Source organism: Pogona vitticeps, chromosome 12, assembly GCF_051106095.1.
Source record: "Pogona vitticeps strain Pit_001003342236 chromosome 12, PviZW2.1, whole genome shotgun sequence".
NCBI classification, from domain to species: domain Eukaryota; kingdom Metazoa; phylum Chordata; class Lepidosauria; order Squamata; family Agamidae; genus Pogona; species Pogona vitticeps.
Genome location: NC_135794.1, coordinates 25,528,721 through 25,553,852, shown reverse-complemented (window position 1 = coordinate 25,553,852; position 25,132 = coordinate 25,528,721). Strand labels below are relative to the sequence as shown.

General features: G+C 53.0%; 1 protein-coding gene across 1 annotated transcript; it reads right to left on the bottom strand.

Annotated features, from left to right (window-relative positions):
- Nucleotides 1–1,696: 1,696 nt before the first annotated feature.
- Nucleotides 1,697–22,627, bottom strand: TNFAIP8L3 (TNF alpha induced protein 8 like 3). Its single transcript, XM_072982246.2, has 2 exons — nt 22,354–22,627; nt 1,697–2,581 (listed from the first exon to the last, which is right to left on the bottom strand). Exons 1-2 carry the CDS (start codon nt 22,403–22,405, stop codon nt 2,019–2,021), a joined length of 615 nt encoding a protein of 204 aa, XP_072838347.1. The 5' UTR covers nt 22,406–22,627; the 3' UTR covers nt 1,697–2,018.
- Nucleotides 22,628–25,132: the final 2,505 nt, after the last annotated feature.

Below are 25,132 nucleotides of genomic sequence, written 5' to 3'. Positions count from 1 at the left end.
TCCCCCACTCGTCTAGAGGGTGACAGAGAGACCCCGAAGGTCCTCCGGTCCCGGCAGGTTCACCTCGTGAGGATGGTGCTTTCCCTTGAACACAAACAACTGAGCTTTGGCCTCTAATCTTATTGTAACTCTGTTTTTTTTAAAAAATAAATAGGGATGGGCAGTTCATGGAAGTACTGACGAGAACTAATAAAATTCCAGAGGACAAGATGCTGCCGAAACACAGATCCTTTAATGCATAATTTATGGTAACACAGCACACTTGGCGTCTGACTCAAACGCACCCGATAGGTTGGAAACGATTGGCTTTGTATGTGAATCCACCGATATAAAAGTAAACATGGAATATACAGCATATACTGGCATGAGAAATGCATGTTACTTCCCCCTCCACTTTTTAAGGCTCTTATTAATATAAAGGGCAAGACACTTCACTCTTTTGCTGGAAAAAAATAATAATAACAGGGGCTTGGAGAGGGACGTGTGCCAGAGCCAGGCAGCCTCCTCTCCCTTTCTTGGACTCCCCTGCTTTCTTCAGCAGCTGAGCCAGTCTCGGCCCCCTTCACTGGCTTGACCAAAAGCCACGTCCGGGCTAGGCTGGGCTGAGAAGCAGGTAAGGATGGGCCATCATCATGCTAAAACCCTGCTTTAGCAGCACAGGAACAAGGTAGGGGACTGAGCGCACCTCTTGGTCCCTTAGTGGGGTCTATGTTTGGAAGTTATCACGGGGGGGGGAGGGGGGGTTGTCTTGCTGTAGCATCCCAAACAGATCCTTGATTTTTCTTTCCAAAGGGGCAGCAAGCCTCCTTAAGACCGAGGGGTGTGTGTGTGTATTCATTCCCAGAGAAATTCCTCAGGACCCACATTTCAGGCAGGGAGAAGGAAAGCTAAAAAGGCTAGGCCCCAAAACCAGCCGAGTTGCTGATGGCTGTGGCAGCAAAATGCAACTGGGTTTTGGTGTTGGCTTGGAGGGCTGGGCTTAGGCAGCTGCCCCACCGGTTGAGCTCAAGGGCCAGAGGGGTGTTTGGCGAACGGTCTCTTGGCTGGCGGCTTGGTAAATAAAGCCAGAAAGCTCAAGTGACCTCAGTGGAAAATGCCAAGCCTCTGCTCAGTAACTTGCGGGAAGGTATCCGACCCTTCGGAATTGGGGGTGCGGGGGCAAGAGGTGGGGGGCGATTTGCAGCTTACAAAGCGACTGGGAAGACGACAGAGCCACCAAAGGCAGCCTGCTGGGTTGGGCCAGGCCCCCACCGTCCTCCCTCCTCTTAACGGTTGAGCCACGGCTCTTGAAGTAAGCCCAGATGGGCCTCCTCTTCCATCTATTATCTTCTCCTGCATCGACTTAAGGGAGGCTATTTGGAGAGGGTAGTTGGGGGTCTGCCCAGCAGTCCCCCCAGCAGGGAACAAAAGTGGCCTCCGTGCAGAGTGCTTCCCCCTGGCTGGCTCCAAGCACTCGGGACCTCTAAATCCATGTGCCCTCCCGCCATCTTCTGCCACCAAGTTGCCATAAATAGTCCATCTGGATCCTTATTTGGAAAACGGAACACCTTGAAGGAAGCTCTTTCTCCTTTGTTGTGCTTTGCCCTTGATGTGGCGATATGAGAGAGAGAGAGAGAGAGACATACGCACACACACCCCTTGATCAAACCTTGGGAGGCTGCTTTCCACCTTCTACTCCTGCGGTGGACATGGGGGTCTTTTGACTTAGCGTGGATTTCTAGCCTTCCTATGGCCACATCCGCTCCCAGCCAGAACACACCCTCACGTGGAGATCATGGCGTGTAGCATGTGTGCGTGGGGGGGGGGTCTCCCTTTCGTGAACGGCCTGCCCTGCACGCTAAAAGGTTCGCTGTCTTTTTCGGGTACCGCCGTGAAGCGTTTTGTTTTCTTTAGGGGCAGCAAGCGGTGGGGGATCCGGAGGTTCTGTTGCACATCCGGGAAGCCGGCTCTCCGGCCCGGGTCCCAACCTTCTCCTTGCGTCTCCCGGCGACGACGCCCTTCGGGCTCCGAGGCAAGTTTCAGAGGACTTTCTCGTCAAGGAGTTTGTTGATGCCGTCACAGATTTTTTTGAGGTGAGGCCGGCATTCGCTGTCGAGGCCATACAGGGTGGTGAGGAATTCCAGATCGGCAAAATGGTTGAAGACGTGGTTGATCCGGGCGTGAGACCTGGCCGTCAGGTGCCGTTCTACCAGTTCGTGGACCAGCTCTTTGCACTCGTGGAGCAGTTCTGACAGAACTTGCTTGTCGAAGGTGTATTCCACCTCGTAAAAGCTGACGATGGTCATGGCGGCTTGGTTGAGCTTCTTGCGGAACTTCTCGACGATCTCCAGTTCCTCCGCGTTGAACTGGTTGTTCCGGTACAGGATCCCGATCTTGACCGCGATTTTGATCAAGTCCTTCATGATCTTGTGGGCTTCTTTCTTGTTCTTCAGGTGCTCGATGGTCACTTTGTATAACTCGTCAAAGATCTCGCTGCTGGTGTCGTCGATCAGCATGTTGACCACCGTTCTGGTGGCCATTTTGCTCAAGATCTTCTTCTGGGCTTGGAGGGCAAGGCTCTTGGCGCTAAAATTATCTGGACCTGAGGGAAATGGCAGGGTCGGCGTGAGGGGTGAGGGAAGGGAAGAGAAGGAAAGGAGGCAAGCAAGGGAGAGGGAAAGAGAAACGGGGGCGGAGGTGTTAATTTCAATTCACTTGCAACAAACTTTTCCCTACCCAGTCCAGAAACAATACCGATATCCTGCAAATGGAACCCCAAGTGTGTTTGTGTTGGAGAGCTGTGATGAAGGAGACCGTGACCGAGGGAGAATTTTCTTGTGCTCACAAAAACAGGGTTGAAAAGGACTCCTGTGCTGAACTCCTGAAATCTCCAGTCTCAAAACAAAGCTTGCTAGTCGGCAAACATATTAAAGCGGAGGGTAGCTGGCGGCAGCCCCACCTCATCGCCCTTCACATCAAGTGGGTCGTCGCATCGGCTTGAGGGGTCGGGACCCTCTGGCTTTCAGGACCTTGTGGGTTTGCGGCTCACCGAAAGCCATACGAAGCCTTAATCGGTGAAGGAACGCTTCCTCCTCTCTAGATTGTTCGCCCTCTGTGTCCAAATTCCGACTCCTCTTTGTTCGGTCACCCTCAGTGGCATGGAAGGGTGTGACTGAACCTGCTGGGCCTTCTCCCCCCCCCAATCGAAGAACTTGGACCGCTGCAAAGCCCCTCCCCCAGCAAGGGGTGAGATCTGCCGAGGGTGGGGGATCATCTCTGTGGAGCTCGGTATGCCTGGAAGGTGTCTGTGGCAGGTGCTCAGGAAGAAGACGAGCCAAGAGAGGGTCCACGGCATCTGTGGACCGACCTCGGTGGAAGCAAAAAATGCAAGCTGTCAAGCTCTTGAGAGTCCACGTGTGTCTGGAAACGAAAAACCAACCAGCTGCTCTAGGCTAAGCTTGCACAATGATGGGTGGTGGGGGGGAGAAGTGCATACTGGCTCTTCAAAGTCATACGGCTTTATTTTCCCTCCTCCTTCCTCTCCCCCCCCTTCAAAATGCAGCAGAAAAACTGATGGAGAATTAAAAATAAATATGCTTCTGTAGGTGGTGAGAACTGGCAAAGAAGAAGCAGAGGCGGAGCGGAAGGCTTCCACCGACCGGTTGCTGCATTCGGGGCAGCTTGAAAGGGACTCTCGGTTTGGCCCCAGGGAGTCACGCTCGCCCTCCCTCTTGGGTTTGTGGGGCAAGCAGCTCAAACAAACAAAACAGGGAAAGGCCACATGATGGCTGTAGAAACATCACAAATGCAGGAACAGGTGACACACCTTTCATCGACCTTTGAGAATATAAAGCAAAAAACAGACCAGGCGGCTAGCCTTTTTAACTCCCCTCACTAAAAAGAAATCCTTTGAATTTCAAAAAAGTGGAGAAGGGGGGAATGACAGGGGCTCAGATTGCATGACTCTCCTTGAGACGGGTTATAAAATCCACACTACCCCCTTCCCCCTCCATAGGCTTTTTGCAGACGGCACCCCTTTCCAACTAAGAAGCTGGCGTGGCCTTAGCATCAGCCACGCGGCGTGGGGAGATTAACAACAGCATATAATTTTGGAGCTAACCACAAGAACCTGATGCACAGCCTTGGAGAAGATGGTTTATCATCAAAAGCTTGCTGTTTTTTTGTTGTTTGTTTGCCTTCTATTCTTAATGGCCACTTAAAGGTGTCACCTGTTCCTCCATTTGTAGTGCAGTACATGGTAACTTTTGGAGGCACAGGTAAGATCAGAGCACGGGTGTGCAAATGCAAACACCACCCTGTCGTGCTTCTGCTCCTACCTTGCATCCTAATAAACGCTGGAGAAAATAACCAAATATCGGTTGGAAATTTTATACCAGAAGGAGAGCATTCTACATCCAGAAGCCCACGGCCGGCTGAACCTGAGCGCAGAAACCATAGTTTGAGATAATGCATCATTAAAGCTGCATAAATGTTAGTCTTGGAGAGAGGTGACTGAAGCAGCTTTTTGGAGAAATGGCTAATCTCATGCCTGAAAAATCAGACTTCAGAGGAAACCCATTCTCACGTCCTGAAGGTAAAGGTAAAGGTTCCCCTTGACATTTAGTCCAGTCATGTCTTACTCTCGGGCATCCCCATTTCGAAGCCATAGAGCCAGCGTTTGTCCGTAGACAGTTTCAGTGGTCGTGTGGCCAGTGCAACTAGACACGGAACGCCGTTACCTTCCCACCGAGGTGGTCCCTATTTATCTACTCGCATTTTTACATGCTTTTGAACTGCTAGGTTGGCAGGAGCTGGGACAAGCTACGGGAGCTCACTCCGTCACATGGATTCGATCTTACGATGGCTGGTCTTCTGACCTTGCAGCACAGAGGCTTCTGTGGTTTAACCTGCAGTGCCACCATGTTGTCCTGAAGCCTAACCACAAAACAAAGCAAGAGGATTGGCAAACTTGGGGAAGAGGTACTCTGACTCTATCACAAGTTAAGGAATTTTCCATCTAATGAAAAGATCTCTATAATGTCTCTTTCTCTCACCACTATAGTGTTGGCAATAAGGACACTTCTGCACTGTAATTGAGGGTACACTTTAGAAAAGTTACTTTTGGCAAGTATACCTGTGATACTTTCTAAGCAACCACGGGCATCTATGAAGCCATTGTCTTCTATGAACAACTTTGAAACTCAGCCTGTGGTTCCTTGCTATGCTTTCTTCTTTTAAAAAAAAATGATATGCTTCCTTTATTGATCCTGCTTGGGTTCCCAAACACAACTGTAATTGTTTTCTTTAAGAATTCATAGGAGCTGAAGGTTTTGAAGGTTTGCTGTTCGCTGCTTGTCATTTCTGCAGCAGCTCAGGGTCCAGGCAGCCACAGCTATTATTAAAAGATTACGTCTTCAGTATATTTTTAATGAGCTAAATAGTCACAGAAATTGTTTCCAGGATAAAAAGAAAAAAAGAAAAGAAAAAAGCCTGGGAGCAACGGCCGTCACCAATAAAGGCCGCCGTGCTGCTGTGACTGCAGATTTGCTTCCTCCAGGCACGGGTCGGATCTCCAGGACTCCAAAATGCCCCGACCCTTTCAGCTGTTCTCCCTGCTCTCAGCACTTGCTCAGCAACCAAGTCTTGTCTCAAGGGAGGCTCAGCGGCTGCTCTGCTGAAGGAAAAAGGAAAAAAACCAAACACACTGGGAGATGAAGAGTAGCCACTCTGCGAGGCCACTCAGCAGCCGGGGCTGTACGGCAGTGCTGGGTAACCCAGATGTTCTTGGACTACAACTCCCAGAAGCCTTCACCACCAGCTGTGTTGGCTATGATTTCTGGGCGTTGTAATCCAAGAAGATCTGGGTTACCCAAGGTTGGGAACCGTTGCAGCATAGATGAGGCTCACAACCTGAAGCGTCATTTCCCCCCCCCATACACACACCAAAAGGCATTAAATTGCAGTGACTTTTAAGACAGGCAGGTTATTGTTAACGTCCCCCTATCTGGAGAAGCCATCCAGTGTGTGCAGTGTTATGAGCATCTTGATTTTCTGTTACCAAGCAAAACAAACAAACAAACGGAGTATTCCAGAAATAAGTATGACGAGATGTAAGTTTTCTTTCAGATGAGCCACAGCTGGAACGGTGCAAATGCAAAAATGAGCAATACCTTTATAGGCCACCAATAAAAACAAAAAACAAAAAACCCCATACACTGTGCAAGCTTTCCCTTCTTCAGAGCAAATGCCAAAAGGCCGAACACTCTGGCAAGTTGGTGCAGTTTGCAACATCACCTTCTTGGCCACTACAGAAGTGGAGACAGGCCGTGCTAGCTATGAAGCAGTACGTGGAGTATCCCTGAAACAAACGGCACATATTTATAGTGTGGCTCCTACTCACGCGGCAGCTAAAAGGAAAATTATGCTTGCATCAGTACAACCAGAAATGTCCCTAGCTACCCACTGAACAAAACTGAAAAAAATAACATAAAAATAATCGCTATTCTTGACAAGATAATTGTCAGTACTTGTTCTTATCCTCAACATCTGGGCCAGTCCCTTTCCAGATGTGACATTTCAGCCCCGAAAGATCAGAGAGTCCTGAGTTGCTCTTTGATACGGGCTGTGCCTGCGTAATTACAGAGAAACATCTTCCTAAAATGCAATTGTCTCCTATTGTTTCCTTCCCACCCACCCTACGGAGTAAATACAAACTACCCAAACATCTGCATGAGATTTTCAAAATATTCTGCCTCCAGATGGTGGCATAAAAGGTACAAAAGGTTGCCAATTTGAAGAAGGAGGCGCTCCGTTCTTTTGCTGCTGATTTGGAACAATGCATTTATGCAAGGCAGGCAACATGTGTGCGCGTGGAAACCCAACGCCCAAAGTCTGGCATATCGATCGTTAAATATCACCCCTCCCGACTCCCAAAAAATGAAGCCTTGAAACCTTGGCATGCGAGTTAGTCCCTATTTAGCCGACCGCTATTTGCTCAAGCTATTTCTGGAATTATTTTTGGAAACAACGACTATTATTTTTTGGGGGGGGGGGGAGAGAGGAATTCGTGGTTTGACAGGTGTCAGTTGTCGTTGGTAGACAGCAGGATGGTGAGAGGAGCCCCAGGATACTTCCGTTTGCCTAAGAACCGAGTGACCAAAGGTCCGGGAGAGACAGTCCTGCCCGACACTGGAGCCTTCTTTTTAAAAAGCAAACACGGCTGTCCTGCTGGAATTCGTGGCACCCCCCCTCCCCGCCATTTGGCAGCCAGAGAGGGCATCCGGAGCTCACGTGAACCCCGTCAAGGAGACCCTGTGGTTCCCAACTTTGGATAACCTGGGCGTTTCTGGACTACAGCTCCCAGAAATCCTGACCGGGCAGCAAGTGGTGAAGACTTCTGGCCGTTGTAGTCCAAGCACACCTGGGTTACCCGAGGTTGGAAACCACTGGACTAGACTTCCAACTTCATTTTTCTGTGATTCTGTGATCATTCAAATCCCAAGCGTGGAAAAGTTTACTTTTCTGAAGGATGGCTCCCAGGATCCCTTAACCAAGCTGAGTATGGGCCTTAAGGGTTGGGCATTTTGGGGGAGCTGTGTGGGGGAAAGTAACTTTTCCAAGCCCAAGGCAAAGCCTCGAAGCATAGCGAGCGTGGTCTGCAGACTCTCCGTGGACTCCTTAGAGCCAGGCAGTCACAGCGGGTGAATTGCCCCCACCCCGCCATGCTTGATGTAATCAAGAGGTCATCACTTAATCCCTGTTCTAAATATTTCCTTTAAACAAAAAATAAGGGGGATTTTTCTGGGGCCACAAAGGATACACACACTGCAGGCAGAGTTAGATATTTTGAGACCACCTCTATGATAAACACCCAGATTGCTGGAAACCGCTCTTTCACTTTCCTGGTGACACGAATGAAGATTTTACTGCCTAGCCTTTTACTTGACTGGAACGAGCCATCCGTCCCGAGCTTAAAATAACTGGTATTAATAGGCTGCACGCTGCATGTTGTAAAAATATTTAAATACTTTTAACATTGCAGCAGCTTCATGTTGACTCTGAGCGTACACAAATGTCAGGAAGAAATACACTCCAAACGGAGCAGGCCATAATAATTCTTGCTAAGAGTAAATAGGGGATGGATGAATGGCTCTCCTTAGCTCACGAAAGGGGAAGGAGAAATGGGGAACGGCCACAGACTAAACACCCCCAGCCATGCGAGTTGGAGCAAAAGATGCTGAGCAGCCACTGCAAACAGCCAGGGCAAATCGGACCGCTGTCCATCCATCCCACGCTTCTCCAGCTCCTTATCTGATTTGGAAAAAAAAACCCTCAGAATCCCCTAGGTTGGCGAGCGGACGGGGTTTCTCGTGTTAGGATTAAAAGCAAAAATATTTGCTACCCTCCCAATCTTTCAACGAGGTTTAAAAGGGAGGCGTGCACGCCATGTTCCTCCTGCCCCAACTCCTCGCATGAATGAACGGCAAGCAAGAAAAGTTATTAACAGAGAAAGTCAGAATATTTGAGGAAATGTTGAGGTGGGGAGGGATCTTGTGAGGTTCCCCCCCCCCCCGTGGCGATCCTTAGAAACGTGGCTCTCCAACCAGCCAGACTTAGGCAAACTGTTCAACGGAAGATGAACTATGAAAGATCATCCTAATCATCCCATTAAAACCAATGCAATACTCAGGAAACGAAGTGGCCACTGTGAAGAGATGGGCCAGCGGGGGGGGGGGGAGGCTGCAGGTGGGAGGCTCCCCGCTTCAGGGTCGTGGGGTGCCCACCCTCTCGTGAGCAGAAAAAGGCCCTCTGCCCCGTGGCCTCTCAGTGGCACCACCGGTGGCATCGTCTCGGACCCACAGAGCCCTTCAGGTTGCCACGGCAACATCAGAGCAGGTAAGGTGGGGGGGCATGTGTCCCCTTTTTGAGAGGAAAGGCCTCCCTCTGTAAAGCAGTCTGGTTCAATAGTTCCTCAGAATCAGGAACCATTGAGAGAGAGAGAGAGAGGAGTGATAAATGACTCCTTCCTTCCTTCTCTCCATCATCAGCTCCTTCCTTCCTCCCCCCCCCCAGCTGTTGGCAGTCCCTCCAGCTCTATCTTCCCAGCTGCCCATCCAAGACAGCCGGCTAGGAGGAGAGTGGCATTTAGGGGACAGGATGGGCACCCTGAAGATCCAGGACTGAAACTCCCTGGATGGCCTCGCTGCCTCTCCGCTTGCCCAGCCTCACTTTGGTTGGATGACACGTTCCCCCCCCCCCACTGTGCAGAAAGCAGCCCTCGTCCCCAGACACACAAACCTTTCTTCTTCTTCTTCTTTTTAATGTGATATGGACACTCCGAATGGTTGTCGTGGAAGGCAGCATCGCTGCCACCCCCCCCCCCCGGTTCCCTCCAGGAGGCTCTTCCATGGAGCCATCGCCTTATCTGCCCAGTTTGTGACATCATCCTTTCAGCCCCTAGTAGTGTCTCCATTTTGCTTCCTTATTTTTAGCTCCAGGAAGAACGGCAGGTTTGATGGAATAGTTCTGCTTTGGTTTTTCCTTATTAGGCCATGTTTACACCAAGGTTTGCCAAAGTCGGCGGCCACTTTCGCTCCCTTCCACCGCTGGCTTCTTCCCCTTCCTCGGAAGGTTCAGTGGAAGCTGGAGAGAGAGAACGTGAGCGAAGGTCGGCGGGGCTGAGGAGGGTGGGTGGGTCGGGACAGAAGGAAGGAAGGAAGGAAGGAAGGAAGGAAGGAAGGAAGGAAGGAAGGAAGGAAGGAAGGAAGGAAGGAAGGAAGGAAGGAAGGAAGGAAGGAAGGAAGGAAGGAAGGACGGACGGGAGGGAGGGAGGGAGGGAGGGAGGGAGGAAGGAAGGAAGGAAAGAGAGGGAGGGAGGGAGGGAGGGAGGGAGGGAGGGAAGGAAGGAAGGAAGGAAGGAAGGAAGGAAGGAAGGAAGGAAGGAGAGGGAGGGAGGGAGGGAGGGAGGGAAGGAAGGAAGGAAGGAAGGAAGGGAGGAAGGGAGGAAGGGAGGAAGGGAGGAAGGAAGGAAGGAAGGAAGGAAGGAAGGAAGGAAGGAAGGAAGGAAGGAAGGAAGGAAGGACGGGAGGGAGGGAGGGAGGGAGGGAGGGAGGGAAGGAAGGAAGGAAGGAAGGAAGGAAGGAAGGAAGGAAGGAGAGGGAGGGAGGGAGGGAGGGAGGGAGGGAGGGAAGGAAGGAAGGAAGGAAGGAAGGGAGGAAGGGAGGAAGGGAGGAAGGGAGGAAGGGAGGAAGGAAGGAAGGAAGGAAGGAAGGAAGGAAGGAAGGAAGGAAGGAAGGAAGGAAGGATCCCATTCCTGACAAAAGATCTTGGCTTTAATCTACTGCAGTAGTTCCCAAACTTCCCCAAGTCAGGGTGGCCAACAGGAGGCTACGTTTTCTCCCCAGCATCTCTGTGAACTTCATTAGGCACAGAAACGCTTTAAAAAAAGTGATGATGATGAAGTTAGATTCTACACACACACACACACACACACACACACACACACACACACACAGAGGTCCTAGGGCATTTATAGGCACGAGCTATGGATGCAACAGAGCCAGTTGGCATTCGTTGCACAGCTGATATTCTGGGCCCCAGGAAGGCAATGAGAAAATCCAAGGGCGGGGAAGGAGGCTGGGGTCATCGAGTTAAGGCCGCGAAGGAATTACGCCCCCCCCCCCGGACAGATGGCTGCCCCTCCTCGGCTTAAGTAACTTCAACCGACGGCTTCTTCCACCGACTTTGACTGACTGTTTTCTGCCTCCCTTGTGTGCGTCCACAACAGTTCGTTTCCAGCTTTTCGGACATGTTTCTGGGTGCCCCCCCCTTCCCAGCCCCGACAGATGGGGGGGGGGTTCACTCCTCACAGAAGGCAAAAAGAAGGGAAAGGACACGGAATGAAAGGCCATGGACAGGTTATTACAAACCAGTTTACCCCAGAACTAGGCAAGTGGTTGGGGGGGGGAGGAGTGTGTGTGTGCTTGTTTTTTTTTTTAAAGAAAAATCCAGATTAGACAGATGGCTTGTCGGTTGAGACCCAAAGGGTGGGTTTGGAGCAGCTGTTCTGTGGGTTGACTTCAAAACTTTCCTCCTGGTGGAAGGGGACCCGGGGGTTGGCTCTGCTGGCTACCCCCCCGCCCGCCTGCCCGCCTGCAGCTGCCCCTGCCAAGGCTCTGGGGAGCTTCTCTCGCTTCAGGAGCAGGAAATGAGGGAACATGGGTGGTGGGCAATGATTACTCGCGGAGGGTTAAGAACTGGCAGCGAGGAAGCCTCCGGCTTGCCAAGGAGTCTCAGGAGGGAGGGTGAGGAGGGCTGCTCCTCTGCCAGAGGGGCCGGCGGGGAGGGGGGGGCTGGCTGGTGAACTTCATTCCCACTTCATTCGTATGCTTGCCCTGCCATTCCGAAGGTTTGGCTCTCTCTCTCTCTCTCTCACACACACACACACACACACACACAGAGGCAGAGGGCGGAATGGAAGTGAAATGCTTGGCCACTGCCTCACAGTCTCGCCAGACTTGGCAGTTTGGCTGGTTGGCTGTCCCCCCCCCCCCTTTTATCCAGAAGCATCCATTAAGTCATAGGCTCTCCAAAAGATATTTTCCAGGAGGGGGACGAAAAGCAGCGCCATGGCGTGTGGGCACCAGATGCCCACACGCACCACACACCTCATTCCAACACACTAAGCATATCTTCCTCCTGCCTAGCTTTGAACCTTTGACTAATTTTCAGCAGCATTTACAAGCCTACAGGACGGTGAGAGATAAAACTCAGGACCTGGAATCTGACAGCGTTTGAACAGACCGTGTTTTGGATAAAGCTGTGTCAGAAGCAGGAGTTTCTGAAGTGTCGAAAGATGGAGAACTGTCACCGCCTGAGTTTTCCTCCTGCCCACCCCCTTGGCTTGTCCATGACCTTGCTCCGTTTCGGGATGGGTCACAATCTCGTCCCGATTCTACCCGCTGGGACATGAAGGCATGCTTTAGCTTCTAACAGCAGGCCATCTGTAATGGACAGTTTGATCCTGAGATGATGATGAGGATGGTAGAAAGGAAGAAAGAACAATCTTGGCTCATCATCTCCTCTCTTGTCCTATCTGGATATTCCAGGGCACTGCATGGTAGGATGACCTCAGGCCTTCTAAAGCCAGCGAGCCACCCTGATGACCTGCAGTAACGAATTTCATCAGCTACCTGGGGCCTTGGCTGTGTAAGATTTGCCCCCAACCCAAATCTATCCACCTTTCATCAGAAAAATAATAATCAGGAAATCATCTCTGGTCGGCAAAATAATGATCTTCTCCAACAGAGACCAGTTTGCTAAACAAGCGCCGAACAGCTGACATCTAAGAAGAAGGGAGAGAAAGAACATGCCTTTTATTGAAAGGGTACGAACAGATTTCCATGTTATGACTCAGATTAACCCTCCGGTCTCTTTTCCTTCCTCTCTTTAACAATGTCGGAAGCCAAGGACTCTGGCGCGGCCGGGGGAGAAATCAATGAATATTTCATTTTACATCGGATTGTAATGCCGGAGAGCTTTTAGACATGGTGTAAATGCACCTTCGGAAGTCGTCAACATCGGCTACCAGCCAGATGGAAGACTGTATCGAAAAAGGAAGGTTGACAAACGGCTGAACAAGGAGCGATCCTCAAAAGTGGGGATGGAAGCAGCCAGGGCCAAAGGGGACGGCCGAATGGGAAGGTCGGAAAGGGTTGGCTTCTTAGAGAGGACTCTGTGTCTACCCTGCACAATGCGGCTACGCCATGGGGGGGGTGATGTTCTTAGCCCCTGGGGCTGAATGGCACCTCTTGGGGTTCACCATGTGCTCCCCCGGGGGGGCAACCAGAAAGCCACCCCCATTCCCCCCCCCCCAATAACACCATCAGTCTGGAGTTTCCCAGCTATTCTATCGGCTCTTTCTCTCCTTTCTGAAATCTTGAAATGAAGATTTCTTTACTGGCAGCTTCTGCTATTACTCTTGGTCCCTCCCCCCTTCGGCCCCTCCCATCAACAATATAAGTTCTCCCTTTGGCCTGGGGACGGAGGGCAGCCCCCACCTCTGCTCACCTTGGTTGGTCTTTGCTCTGTGTTGTTGAGCCCCTTCCCATTTTTGGCAAGATCCCTCTTTGGGATCTTGAGATGGCAGGCCTAACATGTCCAAGGAGTGGTTTTCCCAGCCAGGAGCCCCCCAGCAAGGAGTTGCCATGGCTGTGTAGGGATTTGAACCCAGACCTCCTCAACCCTGGTCATATTGCCCCACTCTGCTTTGGTTCTGCCAGCAAAGGAGGACCAGGGTGTTCTGCTGTCAAGCAGCGTGTGCCGACAGGAGGTTTTGCCTCATCTGAGCCCCCCAAACCTGCTCCCTTGCCATTTGCACCCCTTGTCCCAAGTCCTGCCCTCTGGAACACAAGACCTCAACTGGTCACCTGATGGCCTGGAGGGGTTTGTTTTTGTTTGTTTGATTGATTGGTTGGTTGGCTGGTTGGTTGGTTGATTGATTGATGGTGGCATCCCTTTGCCAAAGAGGCTGGCCTTGCACCCACGCTGCCGTCTTCTCCGTCTCTACTAAGCATTTTTTTTTTACTTTTCCCAGGGTTTTCTGTTTCAGGGGCTTTTAAACATCTTGGCATTTCTGCTCTTTTCAGTTGCTGGATTTATTCAGATGCCACCTTAGCACTATTTAAGGTGGGGTTTTTTTGGTCTGTTTTATTGTTTTTGAAAAAGTCAACGCCACGAACCGACGTTAAACATCAAAACCATGAATCATAAAAGCAAAACCCACGAATCTGCCCACACAACCTCTTGTTAAGGGGAGTTCTGAGAAACCTTGTAAACAAACACCACCCGCCGGGCAGGTTTCGTCACTGTCCTGCGCAGACGCCTCCCTTTCTTTCTTCCACGAGCGCAGACAGATGCAGAGAGCAGCCATCCTAAACTATAGCACAAGGACTTAAAAAAAAAGTATAAAACCCTCAACCCCGTTTGCAGTTCTTTGCTTCCCTGGAAGGCAAGGTCTGTGCAGGTGGCTTCTTTTAAAAAGAGCCACAGGCACACGTAGCAAACCTGCTCCAGGGCTGCTCTTAATGGCTTTTCCACCAACCTTCCAGAAGATTATTATTGACTAATGACAATAATGATGATGATGATGATGATGATCATAGGCATAACACATGGAGCACTATTTGAAGCACATCCTCCCTCCACCCCCAGCAATATCATCCTTCCTCTCCCTCCACCGGCACGCTCAGCAATCAGACACAACCCGATGGGTTCAACACCCAACCCACATGCGCTTGCACAGCCCTGCACTGGGGTGTTCCCGGTTTGTGTGTGTGTGTGTGTGTGTGTGTGTGTGTGCTTTCCCACTTGTTCTTCCTCTGAGGAGGTGCACCACTGAGCTGTACTTTTTCTCACATAAATCCCCAATTTGGGGGCAGGAGTGGGCAACCAGGAAGCCCCTGTTGCTGCAAAAAAAAAAAAAAAGGGGGGGCATACAAGGAAAACCGAAAGAGAATTCTAGTGGGTGATGATGCTGTTTTTTTTCCTTTTTTAAAAAAATGACCTTCAGTTCTCCCCTTCCCTAACCATTCAGCATTTTTAAAATTATTATTTATTTTTACTGTGGACTAGTGGTTGGGTGAAACGGCTTTAAATTAAATTTATATCTTTTGTTTGCATAGCTGTGCTAACCTTGCCATCTGGACCGTGAGGTGTACGCATGGCTCTTTCCTTCTTAAGCCAGCCATTTTGGAAAAGTCCTTTACCAAGTGGCTTCAAGACTTGAGAAATAATCATCTTTGAGCGGCACAGCTGGAAGGGACCCTGTGGGTCATCCAGTCCAGCCCCTGTCCAGGAGGCACCGTGGGGGGAACCAAACTTTCAACCTTGGACTCTTCAACCAGAGACCTAAACCTTGGAGCTACCCAGCACTTTAATCCATCCGTTTCATAAACGAAGCGAAAGAATGAGCCAGTGGGTGGATGCCTGCCCTCCTCTCTCTCTCTCTCTCTCTCTCTCTCTCTCTCTTTCAGGGCCATTGAATTCTTGGGCTGCATCTCTCTCCTTGGCCATGACAAGTGGATTGGCAAGAGGGGGCTGCAGGGTGGGGGGGACACACATGGACTCCCCTCCTCTCCAGGAAAGTACGGTTGCAGTAATGAAGCTGGAAGATTAGAGAGCAAGTTGGGTGATCCCTCTGAAGTCAATGATCACAAGCAAATTCTTTTCTCTCTGTTTCTAGAAAGCTCAGGGTAGAGGAAAATCTTGTTTCTGAGGGAGAATGAGTGACTCTCTCTCTCTCTCTCTCTTTCCTTGAAGGAAAGGAAAAGAAGAGGAAGCAAAGAAATTGAAGTTTCGAATTATGGTTTCTATTTTTATTCCGAAGAGGCACTTTCTGCCAAAAAGCCAACAGGACTGATTCAGAAGCAAACGAAAGGACGGGAAAAGATTACTCATCCTTCTTTAGAGGCGTCGCTTGAAGAGGAAACAGGGGTTCCTTCACGGCCTCGCTATTCGCCCTCGGACAGCCCACAAGAGTGTGGTTTTCAGCATCAAAACATGGCCAGCGACAAAACCAAACCCACTACCTCATCGTCTTTGTTGTCGCTGGCAAAACACGTCAACTGTATTTCAGATGGCTTATGTTTTTATGTCTCAGCTCTTTTCTGAAAGAACTCGCTAACACTGATATTATTACAGTTATTTTTATTAACTATGGCAAGTATGTCATGTCAGCGTTGCCAAAGCAAAGGGAGGAAATTGCTCCCGACGTTTGCTCCTGTGTGGCTTTGTCACACTAACATGCCGCCAGTGAAATACGGCCCCGCAATTTGGATTCTGGACACGGCCGGTGAGATTTGACCAGCTAATGAATTTGGCAGCAAACCTAGAGCGATGTTTCTTGCTTTCACTCTGATTTGGCTTCATGACGCCATCACGTAGCCAATGAAAATACCAGGAAGAGTGGAAGCCGACCCCTGCCAGGACCACTGGACGACGACGTGGCCCCAGACCCACCCCTAAGGCCAGCTCAGCGGGATATATATTCTAGAACAGAGAATGTTTGGGGCTGAGCCAGCCCTGCCGCTCAGCCTTTGAGCTCCTGCCTTCTCCGCTCTCCGAAATGGCCCCGTTGCACAAGAGGGGCCCGGGTGGAGCCGGAGAGGGCCCCCAGGGGCACCCGTTCCAAAAACCTGAATGTAAACACTGAAGAAAAAGGTGGCTGCTGGCTCTGTGAAAAACTGTGCGTTCTGGTTCTTCACAAGAGGAAGTTTTCCTCATCTGGGGAAAACTCTGAATGCCCTCCCTGTGAGATGACGGTATTAGCGCAGGTCTTAAAAATATGATAATTGGTGTATGGGGGGAGAGAAATGATTTACTGAGCAATGCAAATTAGATAATCGAAGGTTCTGAAGAAAGCAAATAAATTATGCCTTGGCTTTCGAGCTAGAATTGCCTTAATAAATAACCTTTAAATCCGATCCTGTGTTTACTGGAAACATTTTTCTTTCCATGATCAGGGTGAGATGATACATCATATAATTTAATGGCCACCAGCCCTCCCGGCCAGAAGAAAAATGACAGCAAAAGCTGCAGCTGGTGGTGGACAGAATCCCAAGACAAGGCGTCTAATGGGTTTCGACAATGGCGCCGCCGGCCGCACGCAGGCACGCACGCAAGCCCTGGTCCCGGTTGCAGCTGACCTGGCCTTCACCTCCCGTGACTCTTTTGGTGATTCTTCCAAAAGGTGCCTCCACCAAGAGAGAGGCCGCCCGAGCGCTCTGGGGTGATGCTGCTGGAAGCTCTTTCCAGGCTATTCAGCTCTCTTTCCTTCCCAGCTTGCGCAGCAATTCCATCTTTTGAGTAATTGATTTAATTAAGACTCATCAGGTTCAGGGGAGCCCCCCCCCCCCCCATGCACACACTGTAATTAACATCCCGCCCTCCTCCGCTCAGGTTCTTCTCAGATACGAGACGGCAGGCGGCACCGCACAGGCTTTTCTGGGTTCCTGGACGCCCAAAGGGCATCACGCGACCTGTGGCCGGACCCTTCCTGCCTCTCCGGAGGGACGGCTGGGAATCACAGGTTTCATGGGACCCGGCAGAAGTGGCAAACCAGGGCCAGGCAACGTCGGGCAGAGGGAGGTGGGCCAGGCCTGCCTACCATTGCGCCCTGGCGCTCATTGCCTTGTGCCTGCTTTGCATCCATCTTCACAGAGGGCAGTAAAAAGCCCCACATGCAAACGTGCCCTTCGGAGGGACAAGATGCCCCTGGCCTTGAGGGTGCGGCTTTGAAAGCATGCCCGTTAAGTGCCCGAGTCCTCCACACCTTCTTGGCCAATAGGCGGGAAAGGGATTTGGTTCTGTGCAGAGATTCTCAGAGGAAGGCAGAGGGATCGTGGCCTGGCAGGGCTCCTGGACTTTGCCGCCTGTGACTGCATCTCTGAACTGGTTTTAAAAGCTTCCCAGGCATCGCCATCTCCACAATACTAATCACACCCTGCTCCTCAGTTGTAAACCTCTCTTTCCTGTACATAAAGATCTTCTGGGGCACAAATTACAATAGATCCACGATAGAGACAAGAACTCTGACCAGGTCTTTCCTTCCTTTCTTGTTGTTCCCTGTCTATCTTCCTTCCTTCCTCCTCTGCTGTCTGGCACCCACGGCACGGCAGTTTCCTTAATCGCCCTCCACCTTGGGGGAAACTGTCCGGGTCGTGCAAGCCCTCCTCGGTTTCACCTGGGTGGTGCCTGCACGCTTTTCCTCTGCCTAACCTCCCCATCAGGCACTACTCGTGCAGGCGGGGCAGGTGGCGGCAGGCGTTCAGCTAAACTGATGTCGGCATCACCAAGGGTGGGGCTCCTTGCCTGCGCCAGTTTCACTGGAGCTGAGCCGAGCCGAGAGGAGAGGCAGAGGGAGAGAGAACCCAAAAGGCAAGGGCAGGGGGACCGGGCACCTCCAGGACACCAGAGGACGCCCATCCTGATGTGGGAGTGGATCCAAGCTTAGCTGCAGAGGACAAGCCGAGGAAAGATCAGGAAAGGGGGGCAGGCACCAGAATGAAGGGGGGGGGGGCAGGGAGGGGCACCAGGGCTGGCTTTTCACGAGTCCCCCTAACACAAGGATTAGAACCGGATAAACTGCATTGCAGCCCAGTTAGTTAAATCCAGAGGGGTATTAAAAGGTTCGTAAATAATAATGGGCACGAAACAAGAGCAAATGTGGAAGAAGCTCTCACTTCCTAATGCTGGGACCCACCCTTTCTCTCCATCATTTACAACTATTGGTTCACGGCTTCTGTCTGGTCCTTCCAAAGCGGCATACAGAGACACTGAAGGCGCACGAAAAGGACAGCGTGCAACGCCTGGCTGCCAATACGGACGCTTGTCTGTGGAAGAGACTGGGCAGGTTGGACAGTGCGGGGGGGGTTCCTGTCCACAGGAATGGTTCCAACCTGCGCCCCCAATGAAAAATGTTTGCTGTGCCTCAGTTTCCACCCGCTGCTTCGAGTCGTGGCCTCATGGGCGAAACCCAGGAGCTCAGCTTTGCAGGAAACGGGAAGGCGAGCATGGTGCTAGGCCGGCAGCTCTGGGCAACGCGCCAGCACCCCATGCGCTTCTCTGCCTCTGAGGCCACAACAAGGGTCCCTGTGCCTCCAGCCACGCTCTGGGCGCACCACTGCTCCCGGTCAGTCTGTCCGTCAGAGCAATCCGGCTGATTATTCTTTTTCAAAAAAATCACAACCATCCCCAGACCCTGAGGATTTTATTTTGTTTTCTGAAAGTTTGGCCTGCGCATGCACTGACTGACAGCCTAAGTACCGGACGCCCACAGAAAGCTGTGGAGTGGAGCAGTGGGTGGTGGGAAAAGGGTGGGGGGAGAACAGGGTACAGAGGGAAAAAGTATTCCGTGGGTCCAAACAAATAATGAGCGGTGAGTAAAACAATTATTTTTTGGAGGGGGGAGTCACAGAACGGCTCGCAAGGAAGCAAGGCACGCAGGTTTTCCCTCCCTGCTACCAAGAAATAAACGAACGTAGAAAGAGACAAGCCACACATGGAACGAACGCCATCTCTGCCTTCCACATGCGGGAATGTTGTGAAAGGGGCATCAGTGAAAGGGTGCCCACCATGATCAGGGTGATCAGGGCGACCGGAGGGAGGGAGGAAAGGGGCTGAATGGTTGGGCTGCCCTGCTTTGTAATTCCACCTTCCTTCCAAAGAGTGCAAAGAGCGTCATGTGGGCCCCCCTCTTCCTTGCCAGGTGGCAACCCCACTCCTGTGCTGGGCATTGGTTCCGGAAGCCGTAGCCTCCCCTAAACTGAATTTTCCAGTCCGATTTTGGATGCCTAGACCTTGGATGAATGGCCGCCAGGGAGCCCCTAGAAACGCCAGGAAGGGCTAGGGGAGAACGGCGGCTGCCAGACAGAGCGGACACCAATAAGTGGGTGAGCGGGTCCGAGAGCCAAATCAATGCAGAAGGGAGCGGCTTTTCATTTCTCTCTCTGACCAACGCTTCCTTGCCTCGAGCTTGGCTGTCCCTCCCCCTAGGTGTCTTTCTGCAGAGGTAGTTCGTTTCCTCATTGGTCCAATAAATGGGTTCCTCTAAGCCTTACCTAAAGAAGATACGAACGCCTGTTATATAGATGCATGCTTTTTCAATCTTTATCAGAGCTCGGAAGGACTACCGCTTTGGACACGTTCTGGCAAATATCCCGGGCTGGCAGGAAATGGAGCTTCCCTGGTTCCTTTGCCGATGAGGAAGGAGCAATGAATTCCTCCTGTGCTAATTGCTAACGCAGGGGTGGCATCCTGTGTCGGATCCGCCGGGAGCTGCAAAGAGGAGGTGTCCGTTTTTGTCCCATAATCTGGGACATGAACCAGTCGTTTTCCACAGAGGGGAGGGGAAAAGAAGATAAGATTTAAGAATTTAAAAAAAGATGCCAGACAGAGAAATGTGTTCCTCAAAGGTCAGATCCTGGAAGAGCAAAAGAGATGAAACAAGTCATTGCTGTCAGAGGCCCTAACGAGGGAACAGGAGAGGAGGACCTCTTTGACTTTTGACAACCCTGGACAGTCAAGTAACACTTGCTTCGGTTGCATCTGAAGTTCACCTTTCCGTGCATGAATTCAAGGCAGGAGTCACGGCTTTCCTCCTCTTCCTGTTACCCTCACAACGGCCCTGTGAGGCAGGCCAGAGGGTGGGGCCCAGTGGCCCCATGCTCACCCACTAAACCTCAATGGGGCCGTGGGGATTTGAACCTGCCCGCCTACGTCCCCACTCTCTGGATGGCAAGACACCGGTGCAAAGCAGCTTTCTCAAGCTTGGGGAAGTTGCTTTCTTCAACTGCCACTCCCAGAATTCATGAGCTGCCACTTGGGAGTTAGGGTCCAAAAAAGGTAACTATTCCGATCCGTGGAACTACTTCTGCACGCGACCAGCCAAGGAAGCCTTACGGATCGCCAAGCTTCTGCCAGGGGGTGGGTTGGCCACTGGCTCCCAGTCTGGGCTCTTTGGATGCTCCTAGGTCTCTGAGGCTCAAGTAGGCCCCAGCCCCCTGCGGGCGGGGATTGTGGGAGATGTAGTTCAGTTGCAGGAGGAGATGCAAGGCTAGCAGCCACAAGACGAGACTATGGCAAATCCGCAGGGATTCTGGCGACAGGATGGGAAAGCCCCTCCCCCAATAGCTTTGGAGCAATCTTTTCATGGGTCCACTCCAGTCTTTCTAGGCATAAAAGTGTTGCGCTGTCACCCCTTCAGCGAGGCCACCACGGCCAGATAGTCCAGAATAAAACACAGCTCGAGTGTGATGGCCCACGAAGCATGGCGCTTCTCACGCCCGCATCTGCCCAGCCCATCATCACGAGAGACAGCCACCCCTACCCTCTCACCCAGTGGGGCAGCTGCAGGTGTCCCTTTCCCCCAGCTTCTCCCGGGCCGTCCCCCGATAACTAGGCTTGTTTGGCACCTCTGGGGGCAGGAACCCCCACGCCCTTTGTCCGGCGAAGTGGGACGAAGCCCAGGGAAGCTCTGGCCCAATGCCAACGGGGAGTTTTCCAAGGCACTTCGTGAGCATTTCTGCCACAGAAGACCAGCTCAGCTATGTTACAAAGGGTTTCAGGGGGATCCAGAAGTCCTTGTGGAGGGATAGATTTCTTTCACTTTTAAACACTTGCCTTACCCTTCTTCCAAAGTGGAACATCCACCTTTCTCTTTGACTCCTGACAAGAACCCTATGGAGCAGCACCAGGCTGAGAGAGAGAAAGAGAGAGAGAGAGAGAGAGAGAGAGAGAGGCCAGCCCAGGAAGCAAGCTTAGGAGCCATGCTCAGGTCCCTACCCCATGTTCCCCTAATCTTCCCATCTAGGCCATACATTCTACTGCACCACAAGGCCAATGTTCCACACAAAAAGCTTGCGTATCATTGGCAACAGTCAACAGGATCTCTCTCTCTCTCTCTCTCTCTCTCTCTATCCATCCATCTGTCATCAGCTCCTTCCTTCCTTCTATCTATCCATCTAAGGTTTATGTCAGACCAGCTTTTATCGGTCGGTCACCACCAGTTGTCTAGGCAGCCATCATAAAAGCATCTCCGCTCTCTCACCCCCCCCCCCAGAAGGGACTGGTCTTCCTAACAGCGGTGGGGGTGGGGGCGGCACCAGGCAGTCAGGGCTGGTACCGAACTCCTCCTCACCAAATGAATAGCTGACAGCTGCATTGGTCACCATGGCAGAGTAACTTGGTCCAGCCCTGGGGAGCTGGTGGCGTGGGGTCCTGGGGCAGAGACAGCTGAGGCCGTAGGCAAGGAGAATCCTAGAGGGCTGGCAGTTGGCCGGGGGTCACAAGGGGTGTTTCTCCCACCTCCCTGGTCTTAGACCATCTTGCCTTGCTTGGGGACTGGTTTCCCGGAGTGTGTGTTTGTGAGCGGGTGGGTGCGAATCAAGGCTAGCCCCTTGGAAGCCCAATTTCCCAGAGCTTCCTGCACCACGTCTCTCTAACACCAGCGTGCTCTCAGCTAGCTTCCAAGCGGAGCTGCCGCGGGCCGCGCCGCCCTCTGCCCCCCCCCCCCGACGCTCCCGGCTGCCGCCTGCGTTGCTCCTCCGCCCAAAGCGCGCCAGCCTTCCCCCCCCGCCCCACTATCCCCCGGTTAGCTCGCCTCGGAGGCTGCCAACCCCAAAGGCACGCCAAGGCGAAAAGGAAGAAAGACGAAAGGCGAGCTCTGTCGCCCTCCCTCCCTCCTTCGCTCCCTCCGGAAAAACCTCCCCGCGCGGCTTCTTCCCCCCCCCCGCGCAGACCGCCTCCCCCGGCCAAGCCGAGCCGAGCCAAGCCGGAGGGCTGTCGGGGCGGCCCCGGGTGTGCGTGCGCGCTCTTTACCTGCGGCGGCCACCGCCTCCCCGTCGCTCAGCTCCCCGGAGTCCGAATCCATGGCGGGCGGCGCCGGGGGGGGGGGGGCAGCGCAGCCGCGATCCAGAGCCGGCGAGCGCCCCGATGCCCTCCGGGCTGCAGCCGCGGCCGCCGACGCCCGGAGGAGCCGCCGGGCCAGGGCAGGGATGCCCGCCTTGCCAGCCCCGCGGCGCCCGCGCCTCGCCTGCCTCGCCTCCGCCTTCCGCAGCGCTTCCGCGGGCGGAGCGAGCCGGGCGAGCTGGCTGGCTGGCAGGCTTTTGGAGGGGGCGCCGGGGGGGGGGGAGAGGGAGGGAGGGAGGCGAGAGCCAGCCCTCCCTCCTCCTCCTCCTCCTCCTCAGCCCCCTCCTCGCCCGCCCGCCCGCCCGCCCGCTCCGGCCGCAGCCTGTTGCTGGCCGAAGGCAGTGGTCCTTTCTGCACCTCTCCGACACCGAGCGCTGTGCGACGCGGAAGACGGCGACGTTTGGTCTCCCGCTCTCCGCCCCGCCAGCTTCCGCGAAGCGCCCCCCCCCCCGCGCTCCCAGTCTTGGGCTGGCGAAAGGGCCCGTGGGGGAGGGGAGCGGGGGTTGGGGGGGGGAAGACGCCTCAGGCGGCAGAGGGAGAGGGGCCGCGGAAGGCCGACCCGGAGGGGGAGCCGCAAAGAGACTTGGAGCCCCCGCCGCCCCCCCGTCCAGGGTTTTGTGGACGGGGCGCCCCCCGGAACCCTGTCCCACAAGAAGGCCGGGTACCCCTTGGTCTGGTGCCTCAGGCGGCCCAATGGCTTGGACAGCCCTCGCCCGGGCCAATGGGAGGGAGGGAGGGCTCCTCTGGGGTGTCGGCCAGAAAAGGAACTACTCAGGGTTCTCATGGGCTGGCGGTGGCGGGGGGGGGGGGCTTCCACCTTCTGTAAAAAACAAAACAAAACAACAACAACAAAACACCACTTTTGCTTTCAGGACATAAAAGGGAGCATTTCTTCAACTGCGGAAAAATCTCTCGGGGGAACCAACTTCCCACCTCCTTCTCCCCCCCCATGAGTTGCTGGGGGGGGGGACCACTTTAGCTGCCAGGGGGGCCGGGCCTTCTCTCCAGGGGGGCCCCTCAGGCGGGCCATCTGGGAAGAGGTCCGGGGGTCCGGCTTCATCGGATGCGGGGGTCGGGGGTGGGGGCTCGGGTTCGGGGAGGCAAGGCTGGGGAAATGAGACCGGCTCTGAAGAGGGCCCCCCCCCGACGACTCCGGAGCAGAAACTGAAGCACGGTGGAGACTTTTTTTTTTTTTGAAAAAAAGGAAAAACAACTTTTGGTTTACTTGTTGCTTTCAGATTGCCCAGTGCTTATGCTTTGTTGGCTGTCTCTCATTGAGGCTGATGATGGTTCTAAAAAATATCACCTAGTGTCATGGCCTCCCTTTCCCCGCAGAGCCCTTCTGCCCAGATGCAACGTCTGGAGAGCACACAAACGCCAAGAGAAAGACTCAACAGAACACAACCTCCCTTGCTATGCGGGGCTGATAAGATAAACAGCCTGTAACACTGGGAAAATCCTTGCCAATCTGCTGCTAAAGAGGGGCTCTTAAACACCTTCCAAAAGTAACTGGAAAACAATCCTCATGAGGCCAGAAAGTAACTTTGTAAGCGCTTGCCTTTGAAACTGGCACAGCAAGGACCTAGAAGGTGCGAGATCCTTCCGACGGGAAGTCTAGACCCTTTTTCAGAACTTGCAGGCAAACAGCCCTTGATCTCCTCTCCCCCCCCCTGCCCCCCAAAGAGGAGGTGGCTGTACTGGCTGGGGTGGCCGGGCGGGGGCGGGGGGGGCAGAAATAATTTAAAAACGGGACTTTTCTGACGTGAGCCCAGACAGCCTGTCACTCCAGAGTCCCCCGAACAGGAGCCTCCATTCCTCTCCTGCTGCTTTTATGGGTGGTATTAGATTCGTGTCTTTTCCTGTTCTGTTGCTGCCCTTGTTGTCCTTATCCTTGAACATTGCATTGGACGTTTCATTTCAGGTGAGGCCGACCAAGGCCGAAGAGAGAGGCGAGGCTCTTCCTTCTCCTGGCTGGGAGCGAGAATTCCATGGATGGAGACCCTTTTCGATCCCTGGCATGCCCTGAGATCTGATGCCTCTTCGCTGCGCCCCCACTGAAGGGGGCTGCCCCCCCCCAGAAGACTCTTCTGGCTGGCTGGAACTCACCGTGCATTTGATTTCATGGCGCATGGGTTTGAAAGGCTGCCAGCCACCCTGCATGGTGGGTGGAAGGGTGTGGGAGAGAGCTCTTTTTAAACAGCTCTCTAGCATCAACCTCCTGGGGGGGACCCCCCCTCCCCCCCCTCCCCCCCTCCAGTCCAGCCGAGGCCCTTCTGCCTTCCCAGAGAAAGATGCAGAGAGGATGATGGTTCCCCACTCATGTTCATTCTTCCTAGGAGGTTTATAAACTTGCAGGCGACATGTTTAGCTTTCCCCTCAACTTAAGGATGGCAAAGCAGGATCCCGCCAGCTCAACAGGGACCTCTGGCTCTTAGCAGATGTTGCCTTGACACCCAGCCACGTTTTCTTCAGCTCCGAAATCCAGTTTCCCTCCCAGACTCAGGAGGGGGGGGGTCCCCCTTCTTCTCGGCCGTCAGATGGGGAGCCGTGTGGGAGGGAGGCCTCCTCAGCTGTTATGCCGCGCGTCTCCGAAAGCAGAGGCACGCCGGTTGCTAGGGAACAGTGGAGATGCTGCACCTCACTTTTTCTTCTGAGCCGTTTCTTGGCTCACGCGTCTTCGGTTCGAGGG